Raw genomic sequence first — 24,618 nt, forward strand, 5'->3', positions numbered from 1 at the left:
TGTATATATATATATGTATATATATATGTATATATATATATATATATATACAAACACACACACACACACACACACACACACACACACACACACACACACACACTGGAGTATTACTCGGCAATCAAAAAGAATGAAATCTTGCCATTTGCAACTACATGGATGGAACTGGAGGGTATTATGCTAAGTGAAATTAGAGAAAGACAAATTTCTATGGCATTAAGGAATCTACTCCTGAAATCACTGTTGCACTATATGTTAAGTAACTCGGATGTAAATTAAAAAAATAAATTATAGAAAAAAAAAAAAACCTCAAGAGATGTGATCAACAGAAGTAAAAAAAAAAAAAAAAGAGAGAGAGAGAGACTGTACTAATCAGTTGTTACCTGTTTCTATGGAGATGCTGAATTAGTTTTTGAATCAGTCTTCATGAATTCACCTGTAAAACAAAAAAAAAAACCCATCTTTTAGATTCTGCATTTCACTAGATTTAACACCACATGCAGCATGACTGTCCAAATACATTGTGATGGATTTCATTAATAAATTAAGATGAGAAACATCAGTTTATTTTAGGTGAATATTTTATGACATTATATGTACACTAATAGCTATAAGAGAAAAGGGTGGCAAAAGAATCTGTTGCTTCTCTCTTTCTTCCTTTCTTTCTCCCTCCCTCCCTTCCTTCCTTTCTTTTAATTTTGAGTAAGCTCCACACCCAATGTGGGGCTCAAACATAAAACCCTGAGATCAAGAGTCACATGCTCTACCAACTGAGCCAGCCAGGTGCCCCTATTGTCTGTTTCTAATAAAAGTCTGTCTAGATTAAGATGATGCAATTTTTGATTACTAAAAATGAGAACAAAGATCAAAGATGATTGTCCAATTCCTGGAAATTTTGTCAAAATGCTGATAATAAAGTTATTTATAAGTTAATTGATAAGGTCAATTTTTAGGGCATCACATGTCAGGAATCAACTGAAAAACAAAGTTATACCATGATCTTACCACTGTATACAGATTGCTACTTTTCATATTTTCTATGGAGTAATGGGATAACCTTGCATTTAAATCTTGTTTTTCTTGGGACACCTGGCTGGCTCAGTTGGTTAAGTCCCCACTTTGGCTCAGGTTCGTGAGTTCGAGCCCGGTGTCTGGCTCTGTGCTGACAGCTCAGAGCCTTGAGCCTGCTTCAGATTCTGTGTCTCCCTCTCTCTCTGCCCCTCCCCACCTTGTACTCTTTCTCTCTCAAAAATTAACAAATATTTTTAAAAATCTTTAAACCTTCTTTTTCTTGTCCCTTCCTTTGTTTATATATTTTATACATGAATATTAAAGAGCTAGAAGGGACCAACATTTCATCTTCATCCCTGAGAAGATGACTTAAATAAATTGATCTGCTTTGTCAACACAAATAACTTTGAAGGACTTGATCAGGAATGTCCTAAAGTAAGCTTGAAGGAAAAAAAAGAAAAGGGGAAGAAAAGAAAAAGGACTAAGTAATTCCTCTGATGTTGGAATTATAATTTTGCTACTTTTTGAGATGTTATGAATGTAGCCTCCCATATCAACGTAAGTGAAAACTGCATTCCAAAACTGAAGTGAAATACTTTTTATAATCCATATCATGGTTTCCCAACCCTAGTATGGAAAACTCAGCAATGATTATAAACCAAAACGCTTTTCAATAAAAATTTGTCACCTCTGTTCTCCATGCTTATTCATAAGATGTGCCATCCAGGGGCGCCTGGGTGGCGCAGTCGGTTAAGCGTCCGACTTCAGCCAGGTCACGATCTCGCGGTCCGTGAGTTCGAGCCCCGCGTCAGGCTCTGGGCTGATGGCTCGGAGCCTGGAGCCTGTTTCCGATTCTGTGTCTCCCTCTCTCTCTGCCCCTCCCCCGTTCATGCTCTGTCTCTCTCTGTCCCAAAAATAAATTAAAAACGTTGAAAAAAAAATTAAAAAAAAAATGTGCCATCCATTGGTTAGTTACTGGGGTAAAGTAGCCCATATAGAGAGGTCATTTATTCAGCGATAACAGATCATTTCAATGTTCATGAGAGAGTGTGGGGATTATTGGATTATTTTTTTATGTGGGAACTGGTTCTAAGATACAAATATTTTATCCACATTCTAACTTACGCTTTCTGAAAGGAGTTTTCAGATCTGCACTTTACCACAGGCTGTATATAACCCAGCTCTTTCCTACATTATTGCCAACACACTTGCTAATTCTGTGAAGATAAGGTGAAGTGAAGAGCTAGACTGTTTGAGTCTGAAAAGTGGTTTAAAATACCTGCGTATTTAGAGAGAGAATCATAAAAACAGAAAGGAGCTTAGAGACTATGGACTATACTCTTCCTGCTGCTAATATCTGTCGTTTTACAGACGGGGAAAGTAAGCACACAGGATCATATTTATTTTACTTCTTGTATTTTTTTACTCCACTCAAGAATCAAAGGCTATGTTCTTTTAATTGTATTTACCATTGATATTTAACTTCCCAGACTGACTCCCTTTTTGACTAGGAGTATAAACTGTTAGACATGTTGGTATCAATTTGCCCTAGAATTAGGTTACATTAGTTTTCTTTCTTTTGCAGTATGGAGAACAAAGTCAAGCCACTATTGATAAAATAGGACACAGATACCAAAATCCATGGTAAGCACATGCTACTACATTTTAAATTAATTAATTAGCCAATTAATTGATGTGTTTCCTTCCTAAACTAGTAACAGGGTTAATTTTTCTTTAAGTATATTAACGCTTTATTTCTTTTTATTTCAGGTACATTTCTTTGTAAAGCTATGAATTTTTATTCCTAATAAAAACACAATTTTCATGGTCTATTAAGTTTAATTAAGGGCAGGAAAGAGGGGCAGAACAGGCACAGAGTAAGCAACTGTTAGAATATAGTGGAGAAAAAGAGAACCAGCCTGCAGCTATTAAGAGTAGCAAGTGGATAAGGTAGATTTAACTATATAAATAATGCTTTCTGTGAAATAGCAACAATATAATCTTTTTGGTTTAAAAAAAAAAAACCCTCGTTTCATGCTGTTGGCCTAGAAACCATCATCATGGGTAACCTTGGTTAATAAATGTAATTCTACTGAAGTCACACATCCACTTGAATTCATGCTATCATAAGGCAACCTAAATTAAACATGTCCACCTCAAGGTATGTTAAATTACAGGAAAAGAGCAAAACGTAGGTTTGTCACATATAATTCAGCTTCCTAAGAGGGAAGGGATCAATCAGCATTGCTTTTATAAGACTGCAGATTCAACATGTCTTTGTTATCCTTAGATTTTTGGAGGTGAGAGTTTCTGGAGCCTGTTTCACTCATTTTTACTTGTTGAAGGATATAGCTATTATCATGTGCAAAATTAATGAGTTCCAGTCTCTTTTTGCTCTACCACAACAACATAAATTACCAAAAAGAGAAAAGCCCTCAAACCCCATGTCAAAAACCTACTAGTCACTACAACACAATCCAAGACAACAAAAGATCTCATTGGGCAATTCCTGTAACTTACAAAGCAAAGCCTATGTTTAAATCCATAGAGAAATAGTTACAATTTATTTCTTGCAAAGCACACGTTCTCATTAAAATATCCACCTCACTTGATCAGATAACATTGCAGGCATCTATCTACAAATGCTCTATCAAGTATTTCTAAGCCAAAAACCTCATTAGAGTCCACTGAAAATCAAAGAAACTTCAACAAACTTTGGTGATAGAAGTATGAAAATCTGCTGTATTTATTTAAACATAGAAAACTTGTTAGAAAGTATCTGAGAGGGACACCTGGGTGGCTTAGTTGGTTGAGCATTAGACTCTTGATTTTGTCTCAGGTCATGGGATCGAAACCCACACTGGGCTCCACGCTCAGCATGGATTTAGCTTAAGATTCTCTCTCTCCCTCTCTCTCTCTACCCCTCTTCTCTGCTTGTGCACTCTCTCTCTCTCTCTCTCTCTTTAAAATAATAAAAAAAAAGAAAAGAAAAGAAATAAAATATCTGAGAAATATTGAAGCTTTGACTACTTTCCTTGGATGAAAGAATGTTGGCTATGTTCATTTTTAGGGAATATGATACGGATTATGCCAGGTCATGACATGCAAACATTTATAAGAAAAGACTATACTTAAGAAATTGTGGATTCAATTGGGAAATTGGAGATTATATATATATATATTTGTATAAATCACAAAACCAATCTGCATATGTTAAATACTGTGTAATGAAGACAATTATAATTACAAAATGATAACTAGAAAAGTTTAAAAGTTTTTAAAGTTTATTTTTATTTGACAGAGAAAGAGACAGAGCAGGGAGGGGCAGAGAGAGAGGGAAAGAGAGAATCCCAAGTAGGCTCCATGCTGTCAGCACAGAGCCCTATGGGGGCTCAATCCCACAAACCATGAGAACATGACCTGAGCCAAAATCAAAAGTCAGATGTTCAACCAACTGAGCCACCCAGGCACCCCTCTCATGCTGTTTAGTAACTTTTAAACATTACAAATATAATTCATCTTTGTGGCAACAAATCAATCAATATAGAGGTTTATTAAGAAAAAGTTAATAACCTACTCTATTCCATCCAGCTCATGATAAAATATTTCATTACAAAGGATATTAATGGGATATAAAGACTTGATTTTTCTAGGGACACTACTGGGACTGAGGGTCAGAGAAGTGTTCACCAAGTAGGTAATTATTATTTTTTTTTTAATTTTTTTAAGTTTATTTATTTTTGAGACCGAGAGAGACAGAGCATGAACGGGGGAGGGGCAGAGAGAGAGGGAGACACAGAATCGGAAGCAGGCTCCAGGCTCTGAGCCATCAGCCCAGAGCCCGACGCGGGGCTCGAACTCACAGACCACGAGATCATGACCTGAGCTGAAGTCGGATGCTCAACCACTGAGCCAACCAGGCGCCCCACCAAGTAGGTAATTATTAAGGTGACTTCGGAAAGATGAGCATAAGATCATTCCTGGCAGAGTGAACAGCATGAGCAAATCTCCAAGGTGGGAAAGAGAATATCAGATTAGAACCAGGGGGGCTAGACTATGGGGATCAGTGGGAGGGAAGCAAGATGAGTGTCAGATTTCATAGAACCTCGTAGCTAGGTCAGGGAATTTGGATTGTAATTTAAGAACAAAGAGAATTCATTGGGTGATTTAAAGTAGAAAGCAACATGATCTAATTTTTAAGATTACTCTGGAATGTTGGACAGCTATGTAGAGAAAGAATTGAAACTTGTAGGAAGATCAGCAAGGAGACTATTTCATAGGCCCATCTTGGGTTTTCAGTATAACTTGCAAACAAACCAAAATAAATTGTGATTATGGAGGCTATGGGGGAGGAGGAAGGATTTGAGTTTTCAAGGAAATGCAGGCTTTAAATAAATGGAAAAAAAAAAGAAGAGGACACGGTATTTGCAGTCATCATGGGGAATAAGAATGTATTCAGCATTCTGATGAAGCAGATTTTAACATCATCTTAATTGTACAAGTGAAGAAATTGAATTTCAGAGGTTAAGTTCCATGACCAAGGGTCACAGTGCTAAATATTTCAGCCAAATTGACTGATCCCATTGATCTGGGTTGGGATCTGGGGGTGGATATTTTAAAAGGTCTCTCTGAGTGATTGCAATGTGCAGCCTGGGCTGAGAACCGCTAGTGAAGAAAGAAGGGGACTGAGCCTTGGGGGGTGCCCACATTGGGGACAAGATGAATGAGAGTTACAGTAAGAGAAAGGAGCCCTGGAGGAAGGGCCCTTGAGACAATAGAAGGCTTGGAGAATTTCAAACAGAGGTGTTTAATACAAGGAAATGGAAATCCAGGAAAACAATAACAGACAAATGTTTGGAAGTTATCAGTGGTCTCAAAAAGCTCACTGAAGGAAGGGTAGGATGGTTTGAGTCAACACAACCAGCACTAAAGAATTTTTGTCCAAAAGAAAAAAAAGAAAAATTTTTGTTCGCTGACATAATGGAGGCAAGTTTACTCTGTTTTTGAGACCAGAAGTCCAGTAAAGGACAATTAAAGGATTTCCTCCATTCTGAGGCATACTTTTTAAACTTTGGCTTTCTTGAAATCAGGATGTGTTTTATAATAGCTGTTTACAAATGTTGTATACAGATGTGGTGCCTCTTTCTTTTTCCCTCCCACGTAAAGCTGTTATTAAATCAACGGTGTGTTATATAATTTATTGCATCCTAAAGGCCAATAAAGATATACTTTGACAAACATGAAATGAAAACCTGCCCTGTGCCAGGTGCTCAGAATTAAAGAATTAATAAGCAGGGTCCTCCTTCCTTTCCAAAAGCTCACACACACACACACACACACACACACACACAGATGTAAACAGAAGATTTTAAAACAATATACGTTGATGGAGAACAATTGCAGTAACTGTGTGTGGGCTACTTCTATTTTCCCTTCTGAATTAAAGAAAACATTTTCTTGTTTCAAATATCTTAAGTTTCTCTAGATATAGGACCCTACGGTTAACTCATTTTCATACGGTCTCTTCTATTTGCACTTGGGTGTTTTCCATTATATACATATGGTATTTCTAATTTCAACAAGAAGCATAAAAAGCACAGATAGGAAATGAAAGAATAGCTTACAGTCAGATTAAAAGAGGTCATAGGAGAATGCCCTGTAAACAGTGAACCAGTAGGGCTTCTCATTTTAAGAAGTTACGTGAGTTCTGCAGAAGCTGCACGCCTTTACTGAAGATCGTGGGGCATGGAAATATTTTGTTTTCTTCTTCTTTTCCTTATGTTTCACACAGTGCTTGGCATGTATGGGCACTCCATTCATATTTGCTGAATCAGATATAAAAGACAAATCCTAGTTCTTATACTCCTAATGGTGCAAATTGGTATAGATCAGGCCAGAGAAGCTGGAGGAATTCAAGCAATGAGAACTTCCTGAGAGAGATGAAATTTAAGCTGGGTTTAGAAGGAAGATTTTAGGAAAATCTCTGGCTGCCTCCTTGGGTGGATTTTTTTTACTCATGCAAATGAAAGACTTGCTGAGGTGATTATATCAACAGAACTATTCACAGGTAAATATTCCAGGAAGGAGCTGCTGACCTGTCTCTGACCTAACGTCATGACAAAGTTGCCTCTTTGCCAACCAGAGCCCATGATATTAGCCACTTATTTGCTGATTTGTAGATTTATCTTAGGGATGGTGTCTTAATGAACACTTCAAGTTCCTGTGGACAGTAGATGGGGGTGGAGGGCAGTTGTCAAGAAGGCTGTAAATTCCAAGGTAAAGACAAGCACACACGATGTTAGCCAGGAAAAGAAGAGCAGCAAAAGTTTTAAAGGATCAGAAATAACGACAGCCTTCTCTATCTTTTCATTTACTTGGGAGTCACAGAGACAGGGCTCTTTCCAGAGTGCTGTTTCTCCCGATCTGCTTTCTTATTGTCTGCCTTCTCGTAATGACAGGATTTGCTAGTCAGCACCATCCTCAAGACGTACACAGCATGGCACCGTTGAAAGAGTGCTGAGCTGAAAATCAAGAAAGGTGGTTTTGCTAGGAATTTATCCTTCCCAAGGAAATAATAAAGGAGATCACAAAGGTTTTGCTAAAAGGAAGTCCAACAGTGTTTGCAGTAATACAAAGTCAGAAACAACCTAATATCTCCCAAATAGGAGACTGTGAAGAGTTAGAAAGCGGTATCACAGTGATTAAAGCCTGGGCTCTGCAGACAGATTTCCTGAGTTCAAGTCTTAGCTTTAACACCTATTAGCTGAGACACCTTGGAAAAATTATTTAAATTATGTATGCCTCAATTTCCTAATTTACATAATGATGGTAGCAGAATCTACTCCACTGGGTTGTTACATAGATGTATTGTTATATACATATCACTTAAAATAACACTTGTGGGGGCGCCCGGCTGGCTCAGTTGGTAGAGCATGAGACCCTTGATCTCAGGGTTGTGAGTTTGAGCTCCACATTGTGTGTAGAGGTTACTTAAAAATAAAATCTGAAAAAATATAAAATACTTGGTACATGCTAAGTACTCAGTAAATAGTGTGACCATGTAACTTATCACCCAGTACAGGATACTTTTGAGAGTGAAACAGAAAACTAATCAAATGGGTCACCTGAACAACAAACTAAACTGAACAAATCAGGCTACTCTATTAATAAATGTTTCTATTAGTTAAATAAATGAAGTACATTGAAATAATATAGCAAATGCATTTATTAGAATTCATATTATACATATTGTTAGCTAAAAACAAACAGTATAGAGATTTAGTATGGGATATAAATTCCATACTATATCTCTAAGTTAATCTCCCAAAAGTAGAACAGAAAGTCCAAGCGATGGAAATGAAAAATGGAAAAATATGAAAATAAAAAATCAATTAAAATTAAATTAGTCTAATAACTTACCAATAAGAGATCTAGAAAGAGACCAGAAAAAAAACCAGAAGGAAATCAATAATACAAGAAAATTTCTCAGAAGGGAATAATATGAATTTCCAAATTGAAAGTTTTCATCAAAGCAAAAAAAAAAAAAAAAAAAATCCAAAACAAAACAAAATATAACAAGTCATGTCACTGACAAACTTGGTTAACATAGGGATGAAGAGACCATTTTAAAGCTTTGGAGAGGACAAATGGGATATATACAAATGATCAGGAATCAATAAGTTATCAGACTTCTTGACAGCAATACCAAACTCTAAAAGACAATGGGACAATGCCTTCCACATCTGACACAAAGTGACTTCCAAACTAGAATTCTATACCCAGCCAAACAATCAAGAGGGAGGGTAGAAAAAAGATATTCTCGGGGCACCTGGGTGGCTCAGTCAGTTAAGCTTCTGACTCCTGATTTCGGCTCAGGTCATGATCTCCTGGTTCTGGGTTCCAGCCCCCTGTTGGGCTCTGTGATGACAGGGTGGAGCCTGCTTGGGATTCTCCGTCTCCCTCTCTCTCTTTGCCCCTTCCCTGCTCTTGCACTCTCTCTCTCAAAATAAATAAATGAAACATAAAATAAATAAATAAATACATAAATAAATAAATACATAAATAAATATTTTCAGACAAGTATGTACAAAAAATAAATACACCTCAAAGCATTTTGTCCTAGGAAGCAAATGGAAAATATTATAGCAAGACAATGGGGGTATAAATCAAGAAAAGACAAAAGAAGACAACGCAAGAAATAAAAGACTCAATGCAAGAAACAAATTTCCTTTGACAGGCAAAAGAGAATTCTCAAGGTGGTGTTAAAGGAACATACCAGGAATATGGTTATACAGGGCCCAGGGATCTATCAAATCAGATAGGAACACGACATGGAGGCTTCAGAGAGAGCGTTTATTGTATGCAAATATTGGGTTAACTTCCAAAAGAACTAAATGAGCTAAAAAGTTGTTGCTTTTGGAGAAGAGAACATTGGGCAGGGAGCAGGGAGAGAAAGGGAGTATTGTTTTTACTACAGGCTTTTTAGTACTATTTATAGGTATTATGTACCTATACCTAAATTATTTCATTAAAATTGAAAAAAATTAACACTGCATTATGCACAATGTACAAGCATTTTATTTTGATAAAAATAACAGTTAAGTAGAATAGTCAACTAGAACTTTAGCAGTTTGGGCCCTTAAGTTGAAAAAATTTCTGTCTAAAACTAGAACTTCTAGTATTAAAGAAATATTCACTGACCTGAATAAACAGGGCTTTCTGTTGACTCCGAAAGGTGTAACATGTGCCTGTATCTGGCATTAGTGAGGGGATGTGTAGAAAATTGCTGGTTTTGTTCCATAATGAAACACTGCCAAAACCAGTCGTTAAACTAGCACAGACTTAATGACAGCCACTACTTTAAAATATATTGGTATATAAACGTGTGCTTTTTTTCTTGGAGCTGTTTTCCTCAAAACAGCCATAAATCTTGACAGCTTTCTATTTTTAAGGCTGTCCGTGCCTGGCCCACTGGAGGGATTTCCGTTGAGTGTTAACTAACAATATTCTGTAACTTTTGAAATCATCAGCACCTGCTTCTGTTTCGGCCCCTTTGGTCCATTACCTAAAAGCTGTCTTTGCACTTCCTTCCACCAAGCCTCCTCCCCTCCAGCCTCCTCTTCAGCTGGGTAGAGAGGGATGTGGGGGTTTCTCATCGAAGCTGCAGGTGTTGTTAGGTCAGCACAGAACACCCACAGCTGTCACCGCTATAGCACCACACAAATAGCCGGTGCCCATTTATCTATTCAATAAATGTCCACCTGCCAACTGTGTCCCAGGCACAGTGCTGGGTCTGGGGGTTCGGGTGTGAACAAAACAGACATTATTTCCTGCCGTCTTTACATTCTATCAGGAGGGCAGGGCAGAAACAGCCTATAGCACGATGGATAATTTAATTGTAGCACGTGCCATAGGAAGGAACGCAGGATGCATGTAAATGTTTCTTATGGAATGAATTAATATTCCTCACCACAGGACAGAGCACTTACAGCAAAAGGGTAAAATGCAACCATTTTGGAAAATCTACTGTTTTTGAAAGAAAAGTGAGCCAAATAAGAGATGGTGTTGTTACTCCTAAGAGGAAGCTTACTAGGCTATCACTTGATGCCCAGGTGTTCCTTTCAGGACGTGGCTCTTCACAACACATTACTCTCCGTATAATTTATGAAAGATACGGGTGCCTGAAGTGTGTAAGAAAGAGGCACTATCAATTCCCTGGCCTATCATCTGTAATTTCTCAGCATTTCAGATGTCAGAACTGTAGCTGTTAGAGCCTGTTCAGAAGACCAGGGTTACTGAGAGAGCAGCTGCTGGGCCCAACAACATGGTTTATGGCAATGAAATTCAAGCATGCCTTGCAAACTAATAGTAAACAGATGAGTTAAAATTTGGGGCCCAGGCAAAGAGAGTTTACGTACTGAAAAGAGTACAGAAAAACAAGAATGAGGTATGTTATAAGTGTTCAGCATGTTTTTATTTCACTATTACCTATTCAATTTGGTAAAGCCGCAAGCATATTGTGATCATGAAAATCTTAAACATTCTTACATCACCAACATTTATATAAATGGTTTACAAGAGATCAACAGTATCACTTAGCTAATATCTGTAGCACCAGATGAAGCAACAGAATAATAATCACTCAGCCCATTTAATGTGCATTACTATCATTTCTGCTTATCATTATTTCCTTTACTTTTTTATAAGCCCACTCATAATTTTAGGTTTCTGTAACTGGAAGATCAAGACTCTGCAAATGGACAGGGTTGTGCTTAATCCCCTTATCTCACATGAGAAGATGTGGATCTTATGTTGTCATAAATGTAGATCCTCTCTAAACCTCAGTTTCAAGGAAAAAGGGGATAATCTATCTCATAGGGTTCTCTTGAGAATGGAGAGTACTACAATATATGTAAAATACCTAGCATGGATATGACACACAAAAGGTTAGTTTCCGTCCCCATTTTAAGAAAGTCTCAAAAGGACCACAGAATCAGCCACTTTCTTAAGTCTTTCTATTCATTTTTGAAAACTATCACCTCAAAATTAATTCTTTAAGTTTTTTTTTTTTAATGTTTATTTTTGAGAGACAGAGACAGAGACAGAGACAGAGCACGAGCAGGGGAGGGACAGAGAGAGGGGGAGACACAGAATCCAAAGCATTCTCCAGGCTCTGAGCTGTCAGCACAGAGCCTCACGTGGGGCTCAAACTCACAAACTGTGAGATCATGACTTGAGCCGAAGTCCTATGCTTAACTGACTGAGCCACCCAGGTGCCCCTAAATTGATTAATTATAATTTTATTTTCTTCCATAAAATTTGTCAGTGAGCACTAGACTGTTTTGAGATACATTATTTGCTTTCTGCTTTAAAAAGAAAATGATCATTGGGGTGCATGGGTGGCCCAGTAGATTACGCATCCAACTCTTCATTTGGCTCATGTCATGATTTCGTGGTTCATGGGTTCCAGCCCCACGTTGGATTCTGTGCTAGTCACACAGAGCCTGCTTGGGATCCTGTCTCTCCTTCTCTCTCTGCCCCTTCCCTGCTTGTGTTCTCTCTCTCTCTCTCTCTCTCTCTCAAAATAAATAAACTTAAAAACTGAGAATAAACTGAGGGTTGATGGGGGGTAGGAGGGAGGGGAGGGTGGGTGATGGGCATTGAGGAGGGCACCTGTTGGAAGGAGCACTGGATATTGTATGGAAACCAATTTGACAATAAATTTCATATTAAAAAAATAATAATAAAATAAAATAAAATAAATAAACTTAAATTTTTTTAATAAAAAATTATCATTAAACATTTTTTTTCCATCTTTCTGGTAGGGAATAAAACCATTTCAAAGAATTTGAGTTTGGAAAAACTTCAGCTTTTTGTAGTGGTGAATTCAGTATCTGTGGTATATCATTTATCATCAATGTTAGCATTAGGTCTGTGATGGGTACATTTCCCCAAACATTCATTGAGCACAGTGATGGGGAAGAGACCTGCAGTGCTCAGATGGGCTATTTAAAGACTAAAAACAAGGGGTACCTGGGTGGCTCAGTAGGTTAAGTGTCAACTTTGGCTCAGGTCGTGATCTCAGTTTGTGAGTTCGAGCCCTACATAGGTCTCTGTGCTGATCATGCAGAGCCTGGAGCCTGCTTCGGATTCTGTGTCTCCCTCTCTCTCTGCCCCTACCTTGCTCATGCTTTTTCTCTCTCTCAAAAATGAATAAACAAAAAACCAAACCAAAACAAAACAAACAAATTAAAAAAATGCTGTGAGAGTCCCTGTAGCAGGGATGTTTTGAAATTATTAATAATCAGAAGGACTTCTCTTGTTCAGCATGAATTTTAATCCAAATTAAATAGCCTCCTTGATATTCAAAGAGTAAATACACTTTTGTGACTACTTTGGTTTATAGGCTTTAATTGGACCACTCATTTATTGAGTCAATAAATCAATAAATATGTTTGGGGTACTCTCCTTTCCATCAAACAGCTTACAGTGTTGTGGGGGAAATAGACATGCAGATAATTTGGAAACATGGACAGAACAAGGTTATAGCCACACAGGGGTATTATGTATATAACCCAGCAAAGGGGTGAGGAGAGGAGTTACAGAAGGCTCTCTGTGGAGGAGTGTGGAAAGGTGAGGTTAGGTAATAGAGGATGAGTAGGGATGCAGGGACAGAGTGTTCTCAGAAGAGCAGACATCAGCAATAGACATTCAGAAATGATAAATAACATTGGTGGATGCATAAATGCTTTAGTGCTCCTCGACCCCAAAGTGTAATGAATGGTGCAGGGGCAGGTAAAGCCAGAATTGTGGTCAGGACTTAGACTATGAAGAGTTCACTTTTTTAAAAGTTTTTATCTAAATTCCAGTTAGTTAAGATACAGTATAATACTAGTTTCAAGAGTTCACTCTTGAGTTCTGGCTTTTAGAAGATGGAGAACTCCAAGAAGCAACTTAAATTTTATCCACCTATCCTTTCTGCACAGTACCCAAAGTGGTAAAGTCAAGTTTAGATTTTGGATAGGGGATGGTATGAGGGGGCATCACTGGAGACAGGGAAGAACAGCCAGGAGTCTGTTAGGGTCAGGAGAATCATGGCAATCTGCAGGGATGGGAGTCAAGATGGAGAGGAGGGAACAAATTCCAGAATTAAAAAGGATGAAAATTGTCAAGACTTAGGTATCAGGTGTAGAAGATGAAAGTAATATTAGGGGCAGTGGCAACTCCCAATTTCTAGTTTGAGTGAATGATTTTTTTTTTTTTTTTTGAGAGAGAGAGAGAGAGAAAGAGCGAGCAAGCAGGGGAGAGGGGCAGAGAGAGAAAGAGGGAATCTTGATCTCTCTGACCACAGGGCTTGATCCCATGACCCTGGGATCATTACCTGAGGTGAAATCAAGAATCAGATGCTCAGCCGAGCCACCCACAGGAACCCCATGAATGATTTGATAGTGGAGCAACTCAGACCAAGCACAGAAGGAGTATCTCCATTAAAGAGAAGAAGGTAAGGAGATGCTGAGTTCAGGTGGATGTGAAGTACCAGTGGGACATCCAGTAAGAGGCAGATAGATAAATATGTCAAACTATTTGACAGAACTATGCCGAGGAGCTTTTTCTGTCATCATAATTATATTGTATCTGAAAATACGTGGGTGGATGAGAGGAGAAAAGACCAGAGGAATAAAGGCAGAATTTTAGGGAATGCAAACTCTGTTTGAAAAAGGAGAAGAACCATGTCCTAGAAGAAACAAAGGAGAAACAGGAGAATCAGATGTCCAAAGCGAAATAAGATGTGTATTGAACAATGTCCACTGAAGAAAGTAGACAGGAAGTCATCGGAGACCATGGTGAGACCAGAACAAATAAAATAATTTGGGAGAAGAGGCAGGAAGAGAGGGAGGGAAGCTCAAGTAGGGTGGGTTGAGGTATGAATGGGAGACGAAGTGGAGTCAACAAGTACAAGGCAAGGTTTTGGAAAATTTGGATAAGAAAGGAAGAAAATATAAATAGTAATTAGAGGAGGTGAGGGGCCAAGTGTAGGCTTTTTTAGGATGGGAGAAACGTTATCCTAGAGAAGGCTTCGCTGCTGTGGAGCAATATTCTTGGTTAAGTGGTGATGTGACTGTGGGCTCAATGGCCCAGGTCAATGTGGAGACCACAGATGAAGAGAAAAACCCCCTCATTCCCAGAGACTGATAGGGTTTCCTCAACTAGGTAGTTGGGGATGTTCTTGTACATGTAAATGTGGGGTAGGCATTGATGGTGGTGGTTGAAAGAGTGTAGAGCTGATGGCCTCAGTGTTCTCCATGGAGTATTTTTTGTGTGTAGATTTTTTTATGGTGGTAGAATATACATAACATAGAATACTATTTTAATCATTGTTAAGTGTACGTTCAACGGTTCATGAAGGGTTGTGCAAGGCTCTGTCCTCGAGAACCAATGAAAGTAGTGGGAATGAGATACGAGTAGGAGTCTTGAGGAAACAAGGAAGGTCTAGGACAGCTGTTGAAGACATTCACTAAGGACAACTAAAAAGCTTGCTGTCCTGTAGAGTAGTAAAGGCTCAACTGAGGTTGGAGACTACATGTCTACATCAGCAAGGATATCCAGTGTCCCATATCCACCTTGACACAGGAGCCAAGAAAAACTGGAGTCAGGGCAACTGCCCACATTTTGGAAAAGGAAAATTATATCTGTACCTCATAACATACAATAAGATAAATTCCAGAGGGACTAAACAATTAACCACTTTAAAAGTGAAATGTTATAGAATAAAATATAAAGGAACATTCATATTATGTTTACATAGTCTGAGGGTACAGAGATGTCAGGCTGTAGCATTAAGCTGCAGTCGAGAGTTTAAGAGTACACTCTTCATCACTTTACCTCCAAATGTTGCTTCATACTTACAATAGGATCCTTAGGAGCATCTTGGGTTTATACCAAATAATTTGAATTCAATTTTCAATAGTATCACCCCTGTTCCTTATTCCATCCAAACCGTGGACAACTATAGTGCCAAATAAATAAGACAATTCCTGCCCTCAAAAAATTATCATTTAGGGTGAAGAGACCCATAAACAGATAATTATACTAGAGTATATTAGGATGCAGTGATAGAATATTGAGTCAGTCAAGATTTATTGATTACATATTTGTGCCTGACTAGGTCTGGTACTGTGATTATACACTTAACAAAGTGAAACAACAAAGTGCAAAACAGGGAGTATTTTAGAGGGTGCAACAAAAACACGTATCTGGGATACGAAACTTCGAGGGAGGATCAGGAAGGCTCCCTAAGGTCCCCTGAGCTGGAAGGATGTGTAGGAGTTAGCTTCTAGAACTGCTGTTTTAAGATTCCAAGATGCTATCTCTTTAGAGATGTGGAGATCATGTTCAGATACATGACCTCAGATGTCCAGACACATGTTCAGATACATCATGTTCAGACACATCACCTTCACATGTTCAGATACATCACCTTGAAGCACATTCCCACATATTTGACAAAAACTTTTCACTTCTGGCCTCCATAGCAATGTGTAAAGATGGTAGGGTTTTTACAGAATGCTGTAGCTTGCTTTCTGTCTAGCAGCCTAAAGGCTAACTCATTAAAATTCACAGATGAATTACATGGTGGGCGGCAGAACAAATGTTTTCTACCCTGAGCCCAGCTAAGGCCTTCAAGACAGTTACTCCCTGAATCTAAGTCACTCTTTGCAGCTGCTCAGTAGGACATGATTCAGGCTTCACCTCCTCCTCCAAATCTATCAAGACACAACCCGACCCTGGATTTTTTTGCTTTTTGTTTTTATTTTTTGGTTGTTAGCTGCATATGGTAACAAGAAAGAATAGGAAAATGATACTGGTTCCATACTTGGTTTGACTTTGGAGCCATGTACATATCTTACAGGTAAGATATGTGTGTTACCTTATATCTTCCCTTTAATTTATAAAATAACTTAAATATAAAATTAAAAAAAAAAAACTGGATGTGTACCCAGTTGATGGTTTAGCCTACAGAGAGGAAATATTCCAAGGGACTTTAAAGAGTAGTAGTTTGAGGACAGTGTCTGGCGGGGTATGTTCTAAGAACAAAAAGAACTTCAATAAGCTTGGGAGAAGTGTTGGCTGTGTTACTCTGACTGCTGTGGGGGATAAAGCAAATGAGCAAGAATGTGATGTTCTTATTCAATCATTACTGGGTTGGTTAATTGCCAGGATTCCTGAAGTGGCAGAAAGGAAATACAGATGTTAAGATAAAAGAGCTAAAAATCAAACTCAGAATAGGATTGGGAGCTATATATGTGCACATATGTTTGACTGTACATGTTTCTATATATTTTTTCATGGCTCAATTTGCTATGAAGGCCTAGACATAGGAACCAACTCAGTAGCTGTGAGCTCTCCTACTACCCAGATTCTACTCTTCATTTATTTATTTACTAATTTTTAAGTAAGATCCACACCTAACGTAGGGCTTGAACTCCTAACACTAAGATCAAGAGTCGCATGCTCTACCGACTGAGCCAGCAAGGTGTCCCCAGATTCTACTCTTCAGATACTTCTTCCACTAAAAGGAACTGGGGATTTTGGAGAAATGGTTGATTCTGGATCTGGAGAAGGAAATGGAAAACATAGGCATGGTACATCACACCATACCAGATGAGGAAGCTACCCAAAACTGCTACAGTCCTGTCTAAGCCCTAGGAGCCAAACTTGAAGAGGATCCCATCAGCCAAAAATAGGACAACTTTAAGTAAAGGGTAGTAACCACAGTGGATTAATAGATATTATACATACATATACACATACATGAACATTTATGAGTTTATAATGGCTACTTTAAAAACTACAACAGGGGCACCTGAATGACTCAGTAGGTTAAGCATCTGACCCCTGAATTGGGCTCAGGTCATAATCTCACAGTTTGTGGGACTGAGCCCCGAGTCACACTCTGCCCACAACACAGAGCCCGCTTGGGATTCTCTCTGTCGCTCTTTCTCTGTCCCTCTCCCCATTGAAAACATTTTTTTTCAAAGTTTATTTATTTGTTTGGAGAGAAAGAGAAAAATAATATGAGCAGGGGAGGGGCAGAGAGAGAGAGAGAGACAGAATCTGAAGCAGGCTCCAGGCTCTGAGCTGTCAGCACAGAGCCCGACGTGGGTCTCAAACTCACAAGCCATGAGATCATGACCTAAGCCAAAGTCGGATGCTCAACCGACTGAGCCATCCAGGAGTGCCCCACCCGCCCCAATTTTTTTAAAAACATACAATAAACTGGTCATATTGGAGGATTCCAATAAATCAACTTATTATTTTTAAAATGGGTGAATAAAAGGAAATAATCAAATATTAATTTTGACTTTCTAATATTAACTGTACCACTGCGAACCAAATAGAAGTTGAGATAACTTTTTAATAAGCAATATAATCTAGCTAATAAAGAAGGAACAACAGAATTAGGACATCACATCTTTGAGAACTGTAATAAATTAATGAATCTAGGCACTGATTATCAATGGCTACCAAAATCGCAAAAGAGAAACAGTCAGATATTATGTACCTCTTGATGGAAATACCACCACCTAGAAAGTTACTGTGGGCTGAACTGCCCCCCCCCCCCCAAATTCATGTGTTGAAGTCCTAACCCCTAGTACCGCAAAATGTGACTGTATTTGGAGATGGGGCCTTCAAAGAGGGACTATTTATTTATTTATTTATTTATTATTTTTATTGTTTATTTATTTATTTATTTTCAGAGTGGGAGAGAGAGAGAACGTGAGCATGAGTTGGGGAGGGGCAGAGAGAGATGAAAAGAGAGAATTCCAATCAGGCTTCATGCTTTCAGCACAGAGCTCAACACGGGGCTCAATCCCACCAACTGTGAGATTATGACCTGAGCCAAAATCAAGAGTTGGAAGCTTAACTGACTGAGCCACCCAGCCATCCCTCAAAGAGATATGTAAATTAAAATAAGGCCATCAGTTAGTCCCTAATCCAATATGACAGATGTCCTTATAAGAGGAGATTTGAACACATACACACACATACACAAACACACACACACACACACACACACGTGCAGGGAAGATCACGTGAAGACACAGGGAGGTGATAACCACCAAGTCAAGGAGAGAGGCCTTAGAAGAAACCAACTCTGCCAACACCATGATCTTGGACTTCTAGCCTCCAGAACAGTGAGAAAATATATTTCTATTGTTTTAGCCACCCAGTCTGTTGTACTTTGTTATAGAAGCTTTAGCAAATTAATACAGCAGTCTTGCCCCCAAAACCCAACGTGACTTAGATCAAACCTCTAAATTCAACTAACAATGTACAGGAAATAAGCTGGCAGCAGAAAATGTTAAATGACATCATGGAGATGTCAGAAGAACGTATTGTGGGAAGTTTTATAGGACATGTGGCCCAGTCTCTTCAACAAATAAATAGCAAGAAAGAGAAGAGAAGGGATAGGAGAGGTGGGGGGAGGTATAGAAGGAGAAGGAGAAAAGAGATGAAATAGAACCTACGAATTAAGAGAAACTCAAAAGATTTATCAACCAACTGAAGGCATCAAACTTATTTGGATTCTGCTAAAAACATACAAACAGAAGGAACTAAAATTTTGAATGCTGACTATACAGTGAAATTGTTAAAATTTTTTTTTAAGTTTCTTTTTTTTTTTTTTAAAGCTTACTCATTTTTAAGAGAGTGAAAGACAGAGTGTGAGTGGGGGAGGGGCAGAGAGAGAGAGGGATACACAGAATCTGAAACAGGCTCCAGGCTCCGAGCTGTCAGCACAGAGTTTGACGTGGGGCTCGAACTCACGAGCCACGGATGCTTAACCGACTGAGCTACCCAGGCGCCCCAAGAAAAAGAGGTTTTAAATTGTTGAGAGTCATACCAGAAAGATATGATATTTTAGAGGGGCAAGATTAGTAAGTAGGATAGAAAGGAAATAAGACTGGCTACAAATTAAAGTGTTTAAAGTTGGGTGATGGGTACCTAGGGATCTTTAAACTAATTTGTCTCTTCTTATGTGTATAATATTCAAATCTCCAAAGTGACTAAAATGAAATTGTATCAATTTTATCCTTAGTTAATGAAGGTCAAGATTCACCATCTGGATAGATAAACTTGTCCAAAACTAAATTGAGTCAATACTGTTACAGTCTTCCAGCTAACCTTCACTTGGATGGCTGTCAAGCAGCTGAAATAAATGTTGCTCTCCTTCCTTTGCCTTTTGGTTCTCTGATACTCACACAAATAAGTAAGTGGTGCCCAGGAAGCACCAGCATGAAGAGAAGCCCCAGACCTGATAATTTCAGAAGTCCTTAGCTGCTGAAATTGGCAGAACTTCCTGAGTGTCGTATATAAAAGCTCTCATTTCTCTAGCAACACTAGGAATTATATTCCACATTCCTAAAATGTCAATTCCTAGTCAATCCAATATGCTGCCATTTCTGGTAAGATGTGGGACAGCTGCCTCTGAGTCTATGTGCTGGAGAGACAGTCACTTCCTATAAATCATTTTAAAATACTGAATGAGAGTCAATGAACACCTCTGTGTACTTCTACACCGTTGGACACACTCTCGGCAACAGGAGCCTTGTGGAGTAAGCTATTCCGCAAAGGAAGACAACGTGTTTGATTTCGATTGCATAACCCGTGGAACTGGAAGCCCCGCTGGCACCCAGAAGGGCAACCAGCAACGTGCTGGTGACATCACTGTGGCAAGGACAGCATTTTTCACATTCTGGAGCTCAGAGAAGACAATCTGGCAAAGTAATGAAAAAGTGTTCACTTAGGGTAATGTGAAATCTTTCTTGTTTAAATTAATTCTTTACTTCAACATACTGGTAGAATATTTAACAAGCCTTTTGAATAAAGTGGTTTCACTTCCTATGAAGTAACACAATAAATCAAACCAAAACAATCACAATCCGAGGTCTGAAGCATATGGTGTGTGTAATTTTACAGAATTGCACAAGCCTTTGATGCTTTCCTTCTAGAAGAAAGTCTGAGAGTGGGCTTTTTCTACTTAAAAGAAAAATATTCTTACCGTTCGCGATCTCTTTCTTTTAAAAATAGCTTTTAAGCAATATTCTTATGTTTGAAATATGCTGGCAGTTTGGGAAGACTTCTCTTGTGTTTTCCCAAACACTTCTTTGGGAAGCAATTTCTTTTCTATCCTTGAGGCAGTATATGTTTCATACTAATGTGAATTACACACTTCTGTTTATACATTTAAATAATCCTATCCACTTTTGCAAAACAGTTTGTGCCCATAGATACGGAGACCTGTTTAATAAATTTGTTTTTGAATTGCTAATGACATAGAACTGGTCATAGGCATTTTTGCTCTTTGGGGAAGAAGGGCACTATTAACCAAGAATAAAAGATTCAAACAAACATAAAAGCTTATCTTCTACATTTCATCATGAATGATGAACTTCATCACGAAGTGTATTGTAGTCAAATAACCTCTTAGTAATCACTCCACTCATCCAGGTACAGCAGTAAATAAGCAATTGTTTATTCATATACTAATGTCTTTGCCCTTTTGCCATGTGTCCATTTTACATGGACTGCCAGCTTTCTCTACAGTCTCCCAGAGGACCTGCTACACTACCAAACACAGACCAGGTGTTTGGTCAATAAACTCTAGCTAAGAAAACTAATAGCTAATAAGTTCTAGTTGTCTGCTTGTCTAAAGACAGAATCAGCATATAGACAGCTCTGGATCTTTGATGCTATAAATTATTCCAAATTGTCCTAATCATTCAACTGAATATTACTTTGAACATGTATCTTAAATAGGTTAAGTTACAACTCAGAGGTGGCACATCAATTTTCCTAGTATCCTGAAGACAGAACATTAAACAAGTAAGCATGACATATGCCTTCCAGATAAATCTCTATAAGCTCCTTTGAAAAGGAATTACTAAAAATTAGCTTCTTTTATAAGCCTCTTTTTCTTTCCACTCAGTAGGAATCTCCTGGGCAACAATGAACCTCGGATAAATTCTATTCACGTTAAATTTTTCTCCATGAATAATTGCTGAATGTAATTGCACACTCATTTTGTTTGTCCAAATATGAAATATCCAGAAAATATGTTTTTAATAATCTCTATGACAGCTGTTGATCTAGGATCAAGTAAGTGTTATCCCAGAGGATTAAGTTTATGTCTTTTGAAAACAAGACACAGCATCATCCTGCATGATTCTATAGGGGCAGGGAAAGAAGATCAATGTATAAGCGATAAGGCTGGACTTAACTAAATGAGGATATGGCTAAAACTGACTTGCAGCACCCCAATTTCCTCAGTTCTTCCTTTGTGGTACTGCCCCTTCAAGATATATTCTCTCTAGAAGGGCCAGGTAATAACGCTTTATAGTACCTCTCCCTGACTGGGTGAACTGGAAGCCTGGTCTCTGCTTGTGGAATAAAAGGAAACAGCAAGGCAGAGTCTAAGGGAGTATTTTCTCAGGCAGCTGGTGTCTGAAATCATACGACATATGTGACTGCCTATGTCAGCAGGAACACCCACTCCATCTATGTAGAAGGCCAATTCAGAAAAGGAAAAAATACAATTAAAAACATCTTTAAAGCCCTAATGGTAATTCCTTGGCAGATTCTGACTTTAGGTGGAGACTACACCATAAATTCAGAAAGATTCTTTAAAAAAACAGGGGTCTTATTTTCTTGCAAATGTTCCAAAGAGAAAATAACAGAGAGAGAGAAGGCCTGTTCTCCCAGAAAGCATAGATCCTGCCAAATGATTTCTAAATGTGTTTCTCAAAAATTTCCATGTGCCATCCACGGCTGTTGAGTACTTCTGGAAATGGAAAGAGCAGAAATCAATGACCCTGTGAGAAAGCAAACATTTAAGGGAACTAGCCTGCTGAGAAAATAGGTAGTCATGCTTTTCAGTCACCATACAGATACAGCAGCAGTCTCTCCCCAGGCCAGATATACACAGTTACATCATTTTATGATGCTGCAGGGAAAATGCTGAGGACCTAAGGGGAAGTTTCCATATATTTCTCTCTTTGAAACTCAAGTGAATAACTGTTTCTGGGTCTATATTAGACAACCAGACTGACTCACTGGAACCTAAACAGTTAGTAATTTGTTTCTTTAACTGTGGAACCCAGAAGACCATACTTTTACCACTTATTAGAACTATTTTTAGCCAACCAGAGGGAATCCAAAAGATGTCCAAATAGTGGAAAAAGCTTTGCTCTTGGGAAAGACTGATGCTGGGTGGTCAATCTCCAGAATAAGCAGCTACTTTGATCAGTTTAAGTAAACATATTAATTCAAGCCGGTTATTTCGCCAACATACTGAGAGTTCACTGAATTGTTGGGTCATGAATCAAAGAGGCTGCTCGGAGTTTCCTATGGGTCCAACTCTAGTTATAAAAAAGGTGGGAACCCCAAAGACTGAGCAGAGCACCAGCCCTAGCAGAGCCCTGTTCTCAGCTATCCAGAGTGTTTTCTCTGGCAGAAGTGTCTAAATGAAAGTTGTTTGTCCCATCAGTTTTAGACAGTTACATAAGCGAGGCCCAGCCAGTCATTTCCTAACTTAGCACTGAAATCTATTTTATCTTCTCAGCCCATTTCTCCGCTGTCCAGGCTGCTAGGAAAATTTTGGTCATTTCCCAAGTAACCAACAATTTTTAAGGAAAATTCAGACATGTGTTATTATAAAAAGAATACATGTTCACGGCTTTTAAAATTCAAACAGCAAAAGAGAGAGTATGAATTTAAAATCAATTCCACCTCATTCCAAACCCTCCATCACGGACTGTCACAGACCCTCCCGCTGGAGGTAACTACAAAGCTATTTCTTTGTATCTTTATACAAGTGAACAAAATGGACAAAAAACATGTTCTAGGTCAGGAACTCTGCTAGACATTGGAAACACACAAAAGTAAGAAACAGTTCCTTCCTTTTACTTGCAGATTTACTGAGAGTGAGAGTCACCATGACGACACCAGTATAATAGGTATACCACGTAGTATGGGGAACAAAGTAGGTCATGACTGTGGCCCACTGTGGAAGGTCAGACCTTGTAGAAGACGTAACACGAGCTACATTATGAAGGCATGGGAAATAAAAAGGAGAACGTGGAAGTGGAGCTAGGAAAGGAACCTCAGCCATAAGGAATTGCATAAGCAAAGGCATGATGTGTTGAGGTGTGGCTAAAACGGGGTACTGGTTCAGGGGTGCGGTGGGAGGCAAGACTGGAACTGCAGGACAGGGGCCAGATTGTGTACCGTTTCAAATGCCATAACCAAAGATTTTGCGCTTAATTCTGGAGGCAACAAACTGTTGTTTTTATGTTTTCAAGTAAGAAAGTGATATAATCAAATCTGTGTGTTAGAAAGAATACCTGGCACATAATGAGCGTAGAAAACTGTTTGCTGAATGGATGGAGTGGAGAAAGGGGAGGCCGAAGGAAGGAAGACTGGTGATATTGTAATCATCACAATGAAGAGAGCCGGAATTACAGAGGTGGGCATGGCGAGATGGTTTAGAGAAAGACTCAGTGGGACTTGGCAACCAATTAAATGTGGAGGAACGGAGGAGATGTAAAAGTCGAAGGCAATTCTGATTGTCTCTTTTGGGTGGCTGTGTATATGGTTATGTCATTGCTCAAAATAGGGAATATGGGAAGGAGAGGGTATTTGAGGGAGGAGCAGAGGTAGGGAGATGGCGAAACGAGATGAGAGGCAATAAACGGCCAACACTTTATTGAATTTCTACCACGGGTCAGATACTGTTTTAAGTGCTTTATAAACATTAGCTCATGAAAATCTCATGAAGAGTAGTATTATAATATTACCTCCATTTTACACATGAGATTGCATAAGCTTAGAATCCAACAACTGAGTTCACGTCCCAGCTCTACTGCTTTTTAACTGTTTGATCTTGGATAAATTGCTGAGTCAATCGAACCTCAGCTGTAAAAAGCAGAAAATTATATCTACCATATGGGATTCTTAGGAAAATTAGAGGTAATACATATCAAGCAACTAGCATAGTTCCTGGAAGCTCATATATCTTAATGAATGCTAGAAATCATTACTAGTTATGAG

The 24,618-nt window shown here is 38.6% G+C and overlaps 1 protein-coding gene across 1 annotated transcript in view; it reads left to right on the forward strand.

Moving 5' to 3' along the window:
• Positions 1-24,618, forward strand: part of SPMIP2 (sperm microtubule inner protein 2) — a 112,137-nt gene that overhangs the window by 64,574 nt on the left and 22,945 nt on the right. The window contains 1 exon segment of the mRNA XM_040471534.1: positions 2,597-2,655. Within this exon segment, the coding sequence (XP_040327468.1) occupies positions 2,597-2,655 (59 nt within the window).

The sequence above is a fragment of the Herpailurus yagouaroundi genome, unplaced genomic scaffold (assembly GCF_014898765.1).
Source record: "Herpailurus yagouaroundi ecotype Mexico unplaced genomic scaffold, PumYag 28, whole genome shotgun sequence".
Taxonomy (NCBI): domain Eukaryota; kingdom Metazoa; phylum Chordata; class Mammalia; order Carnivora; family Felidae; genus Herpailurus; species Herpailurus yagouaroundi.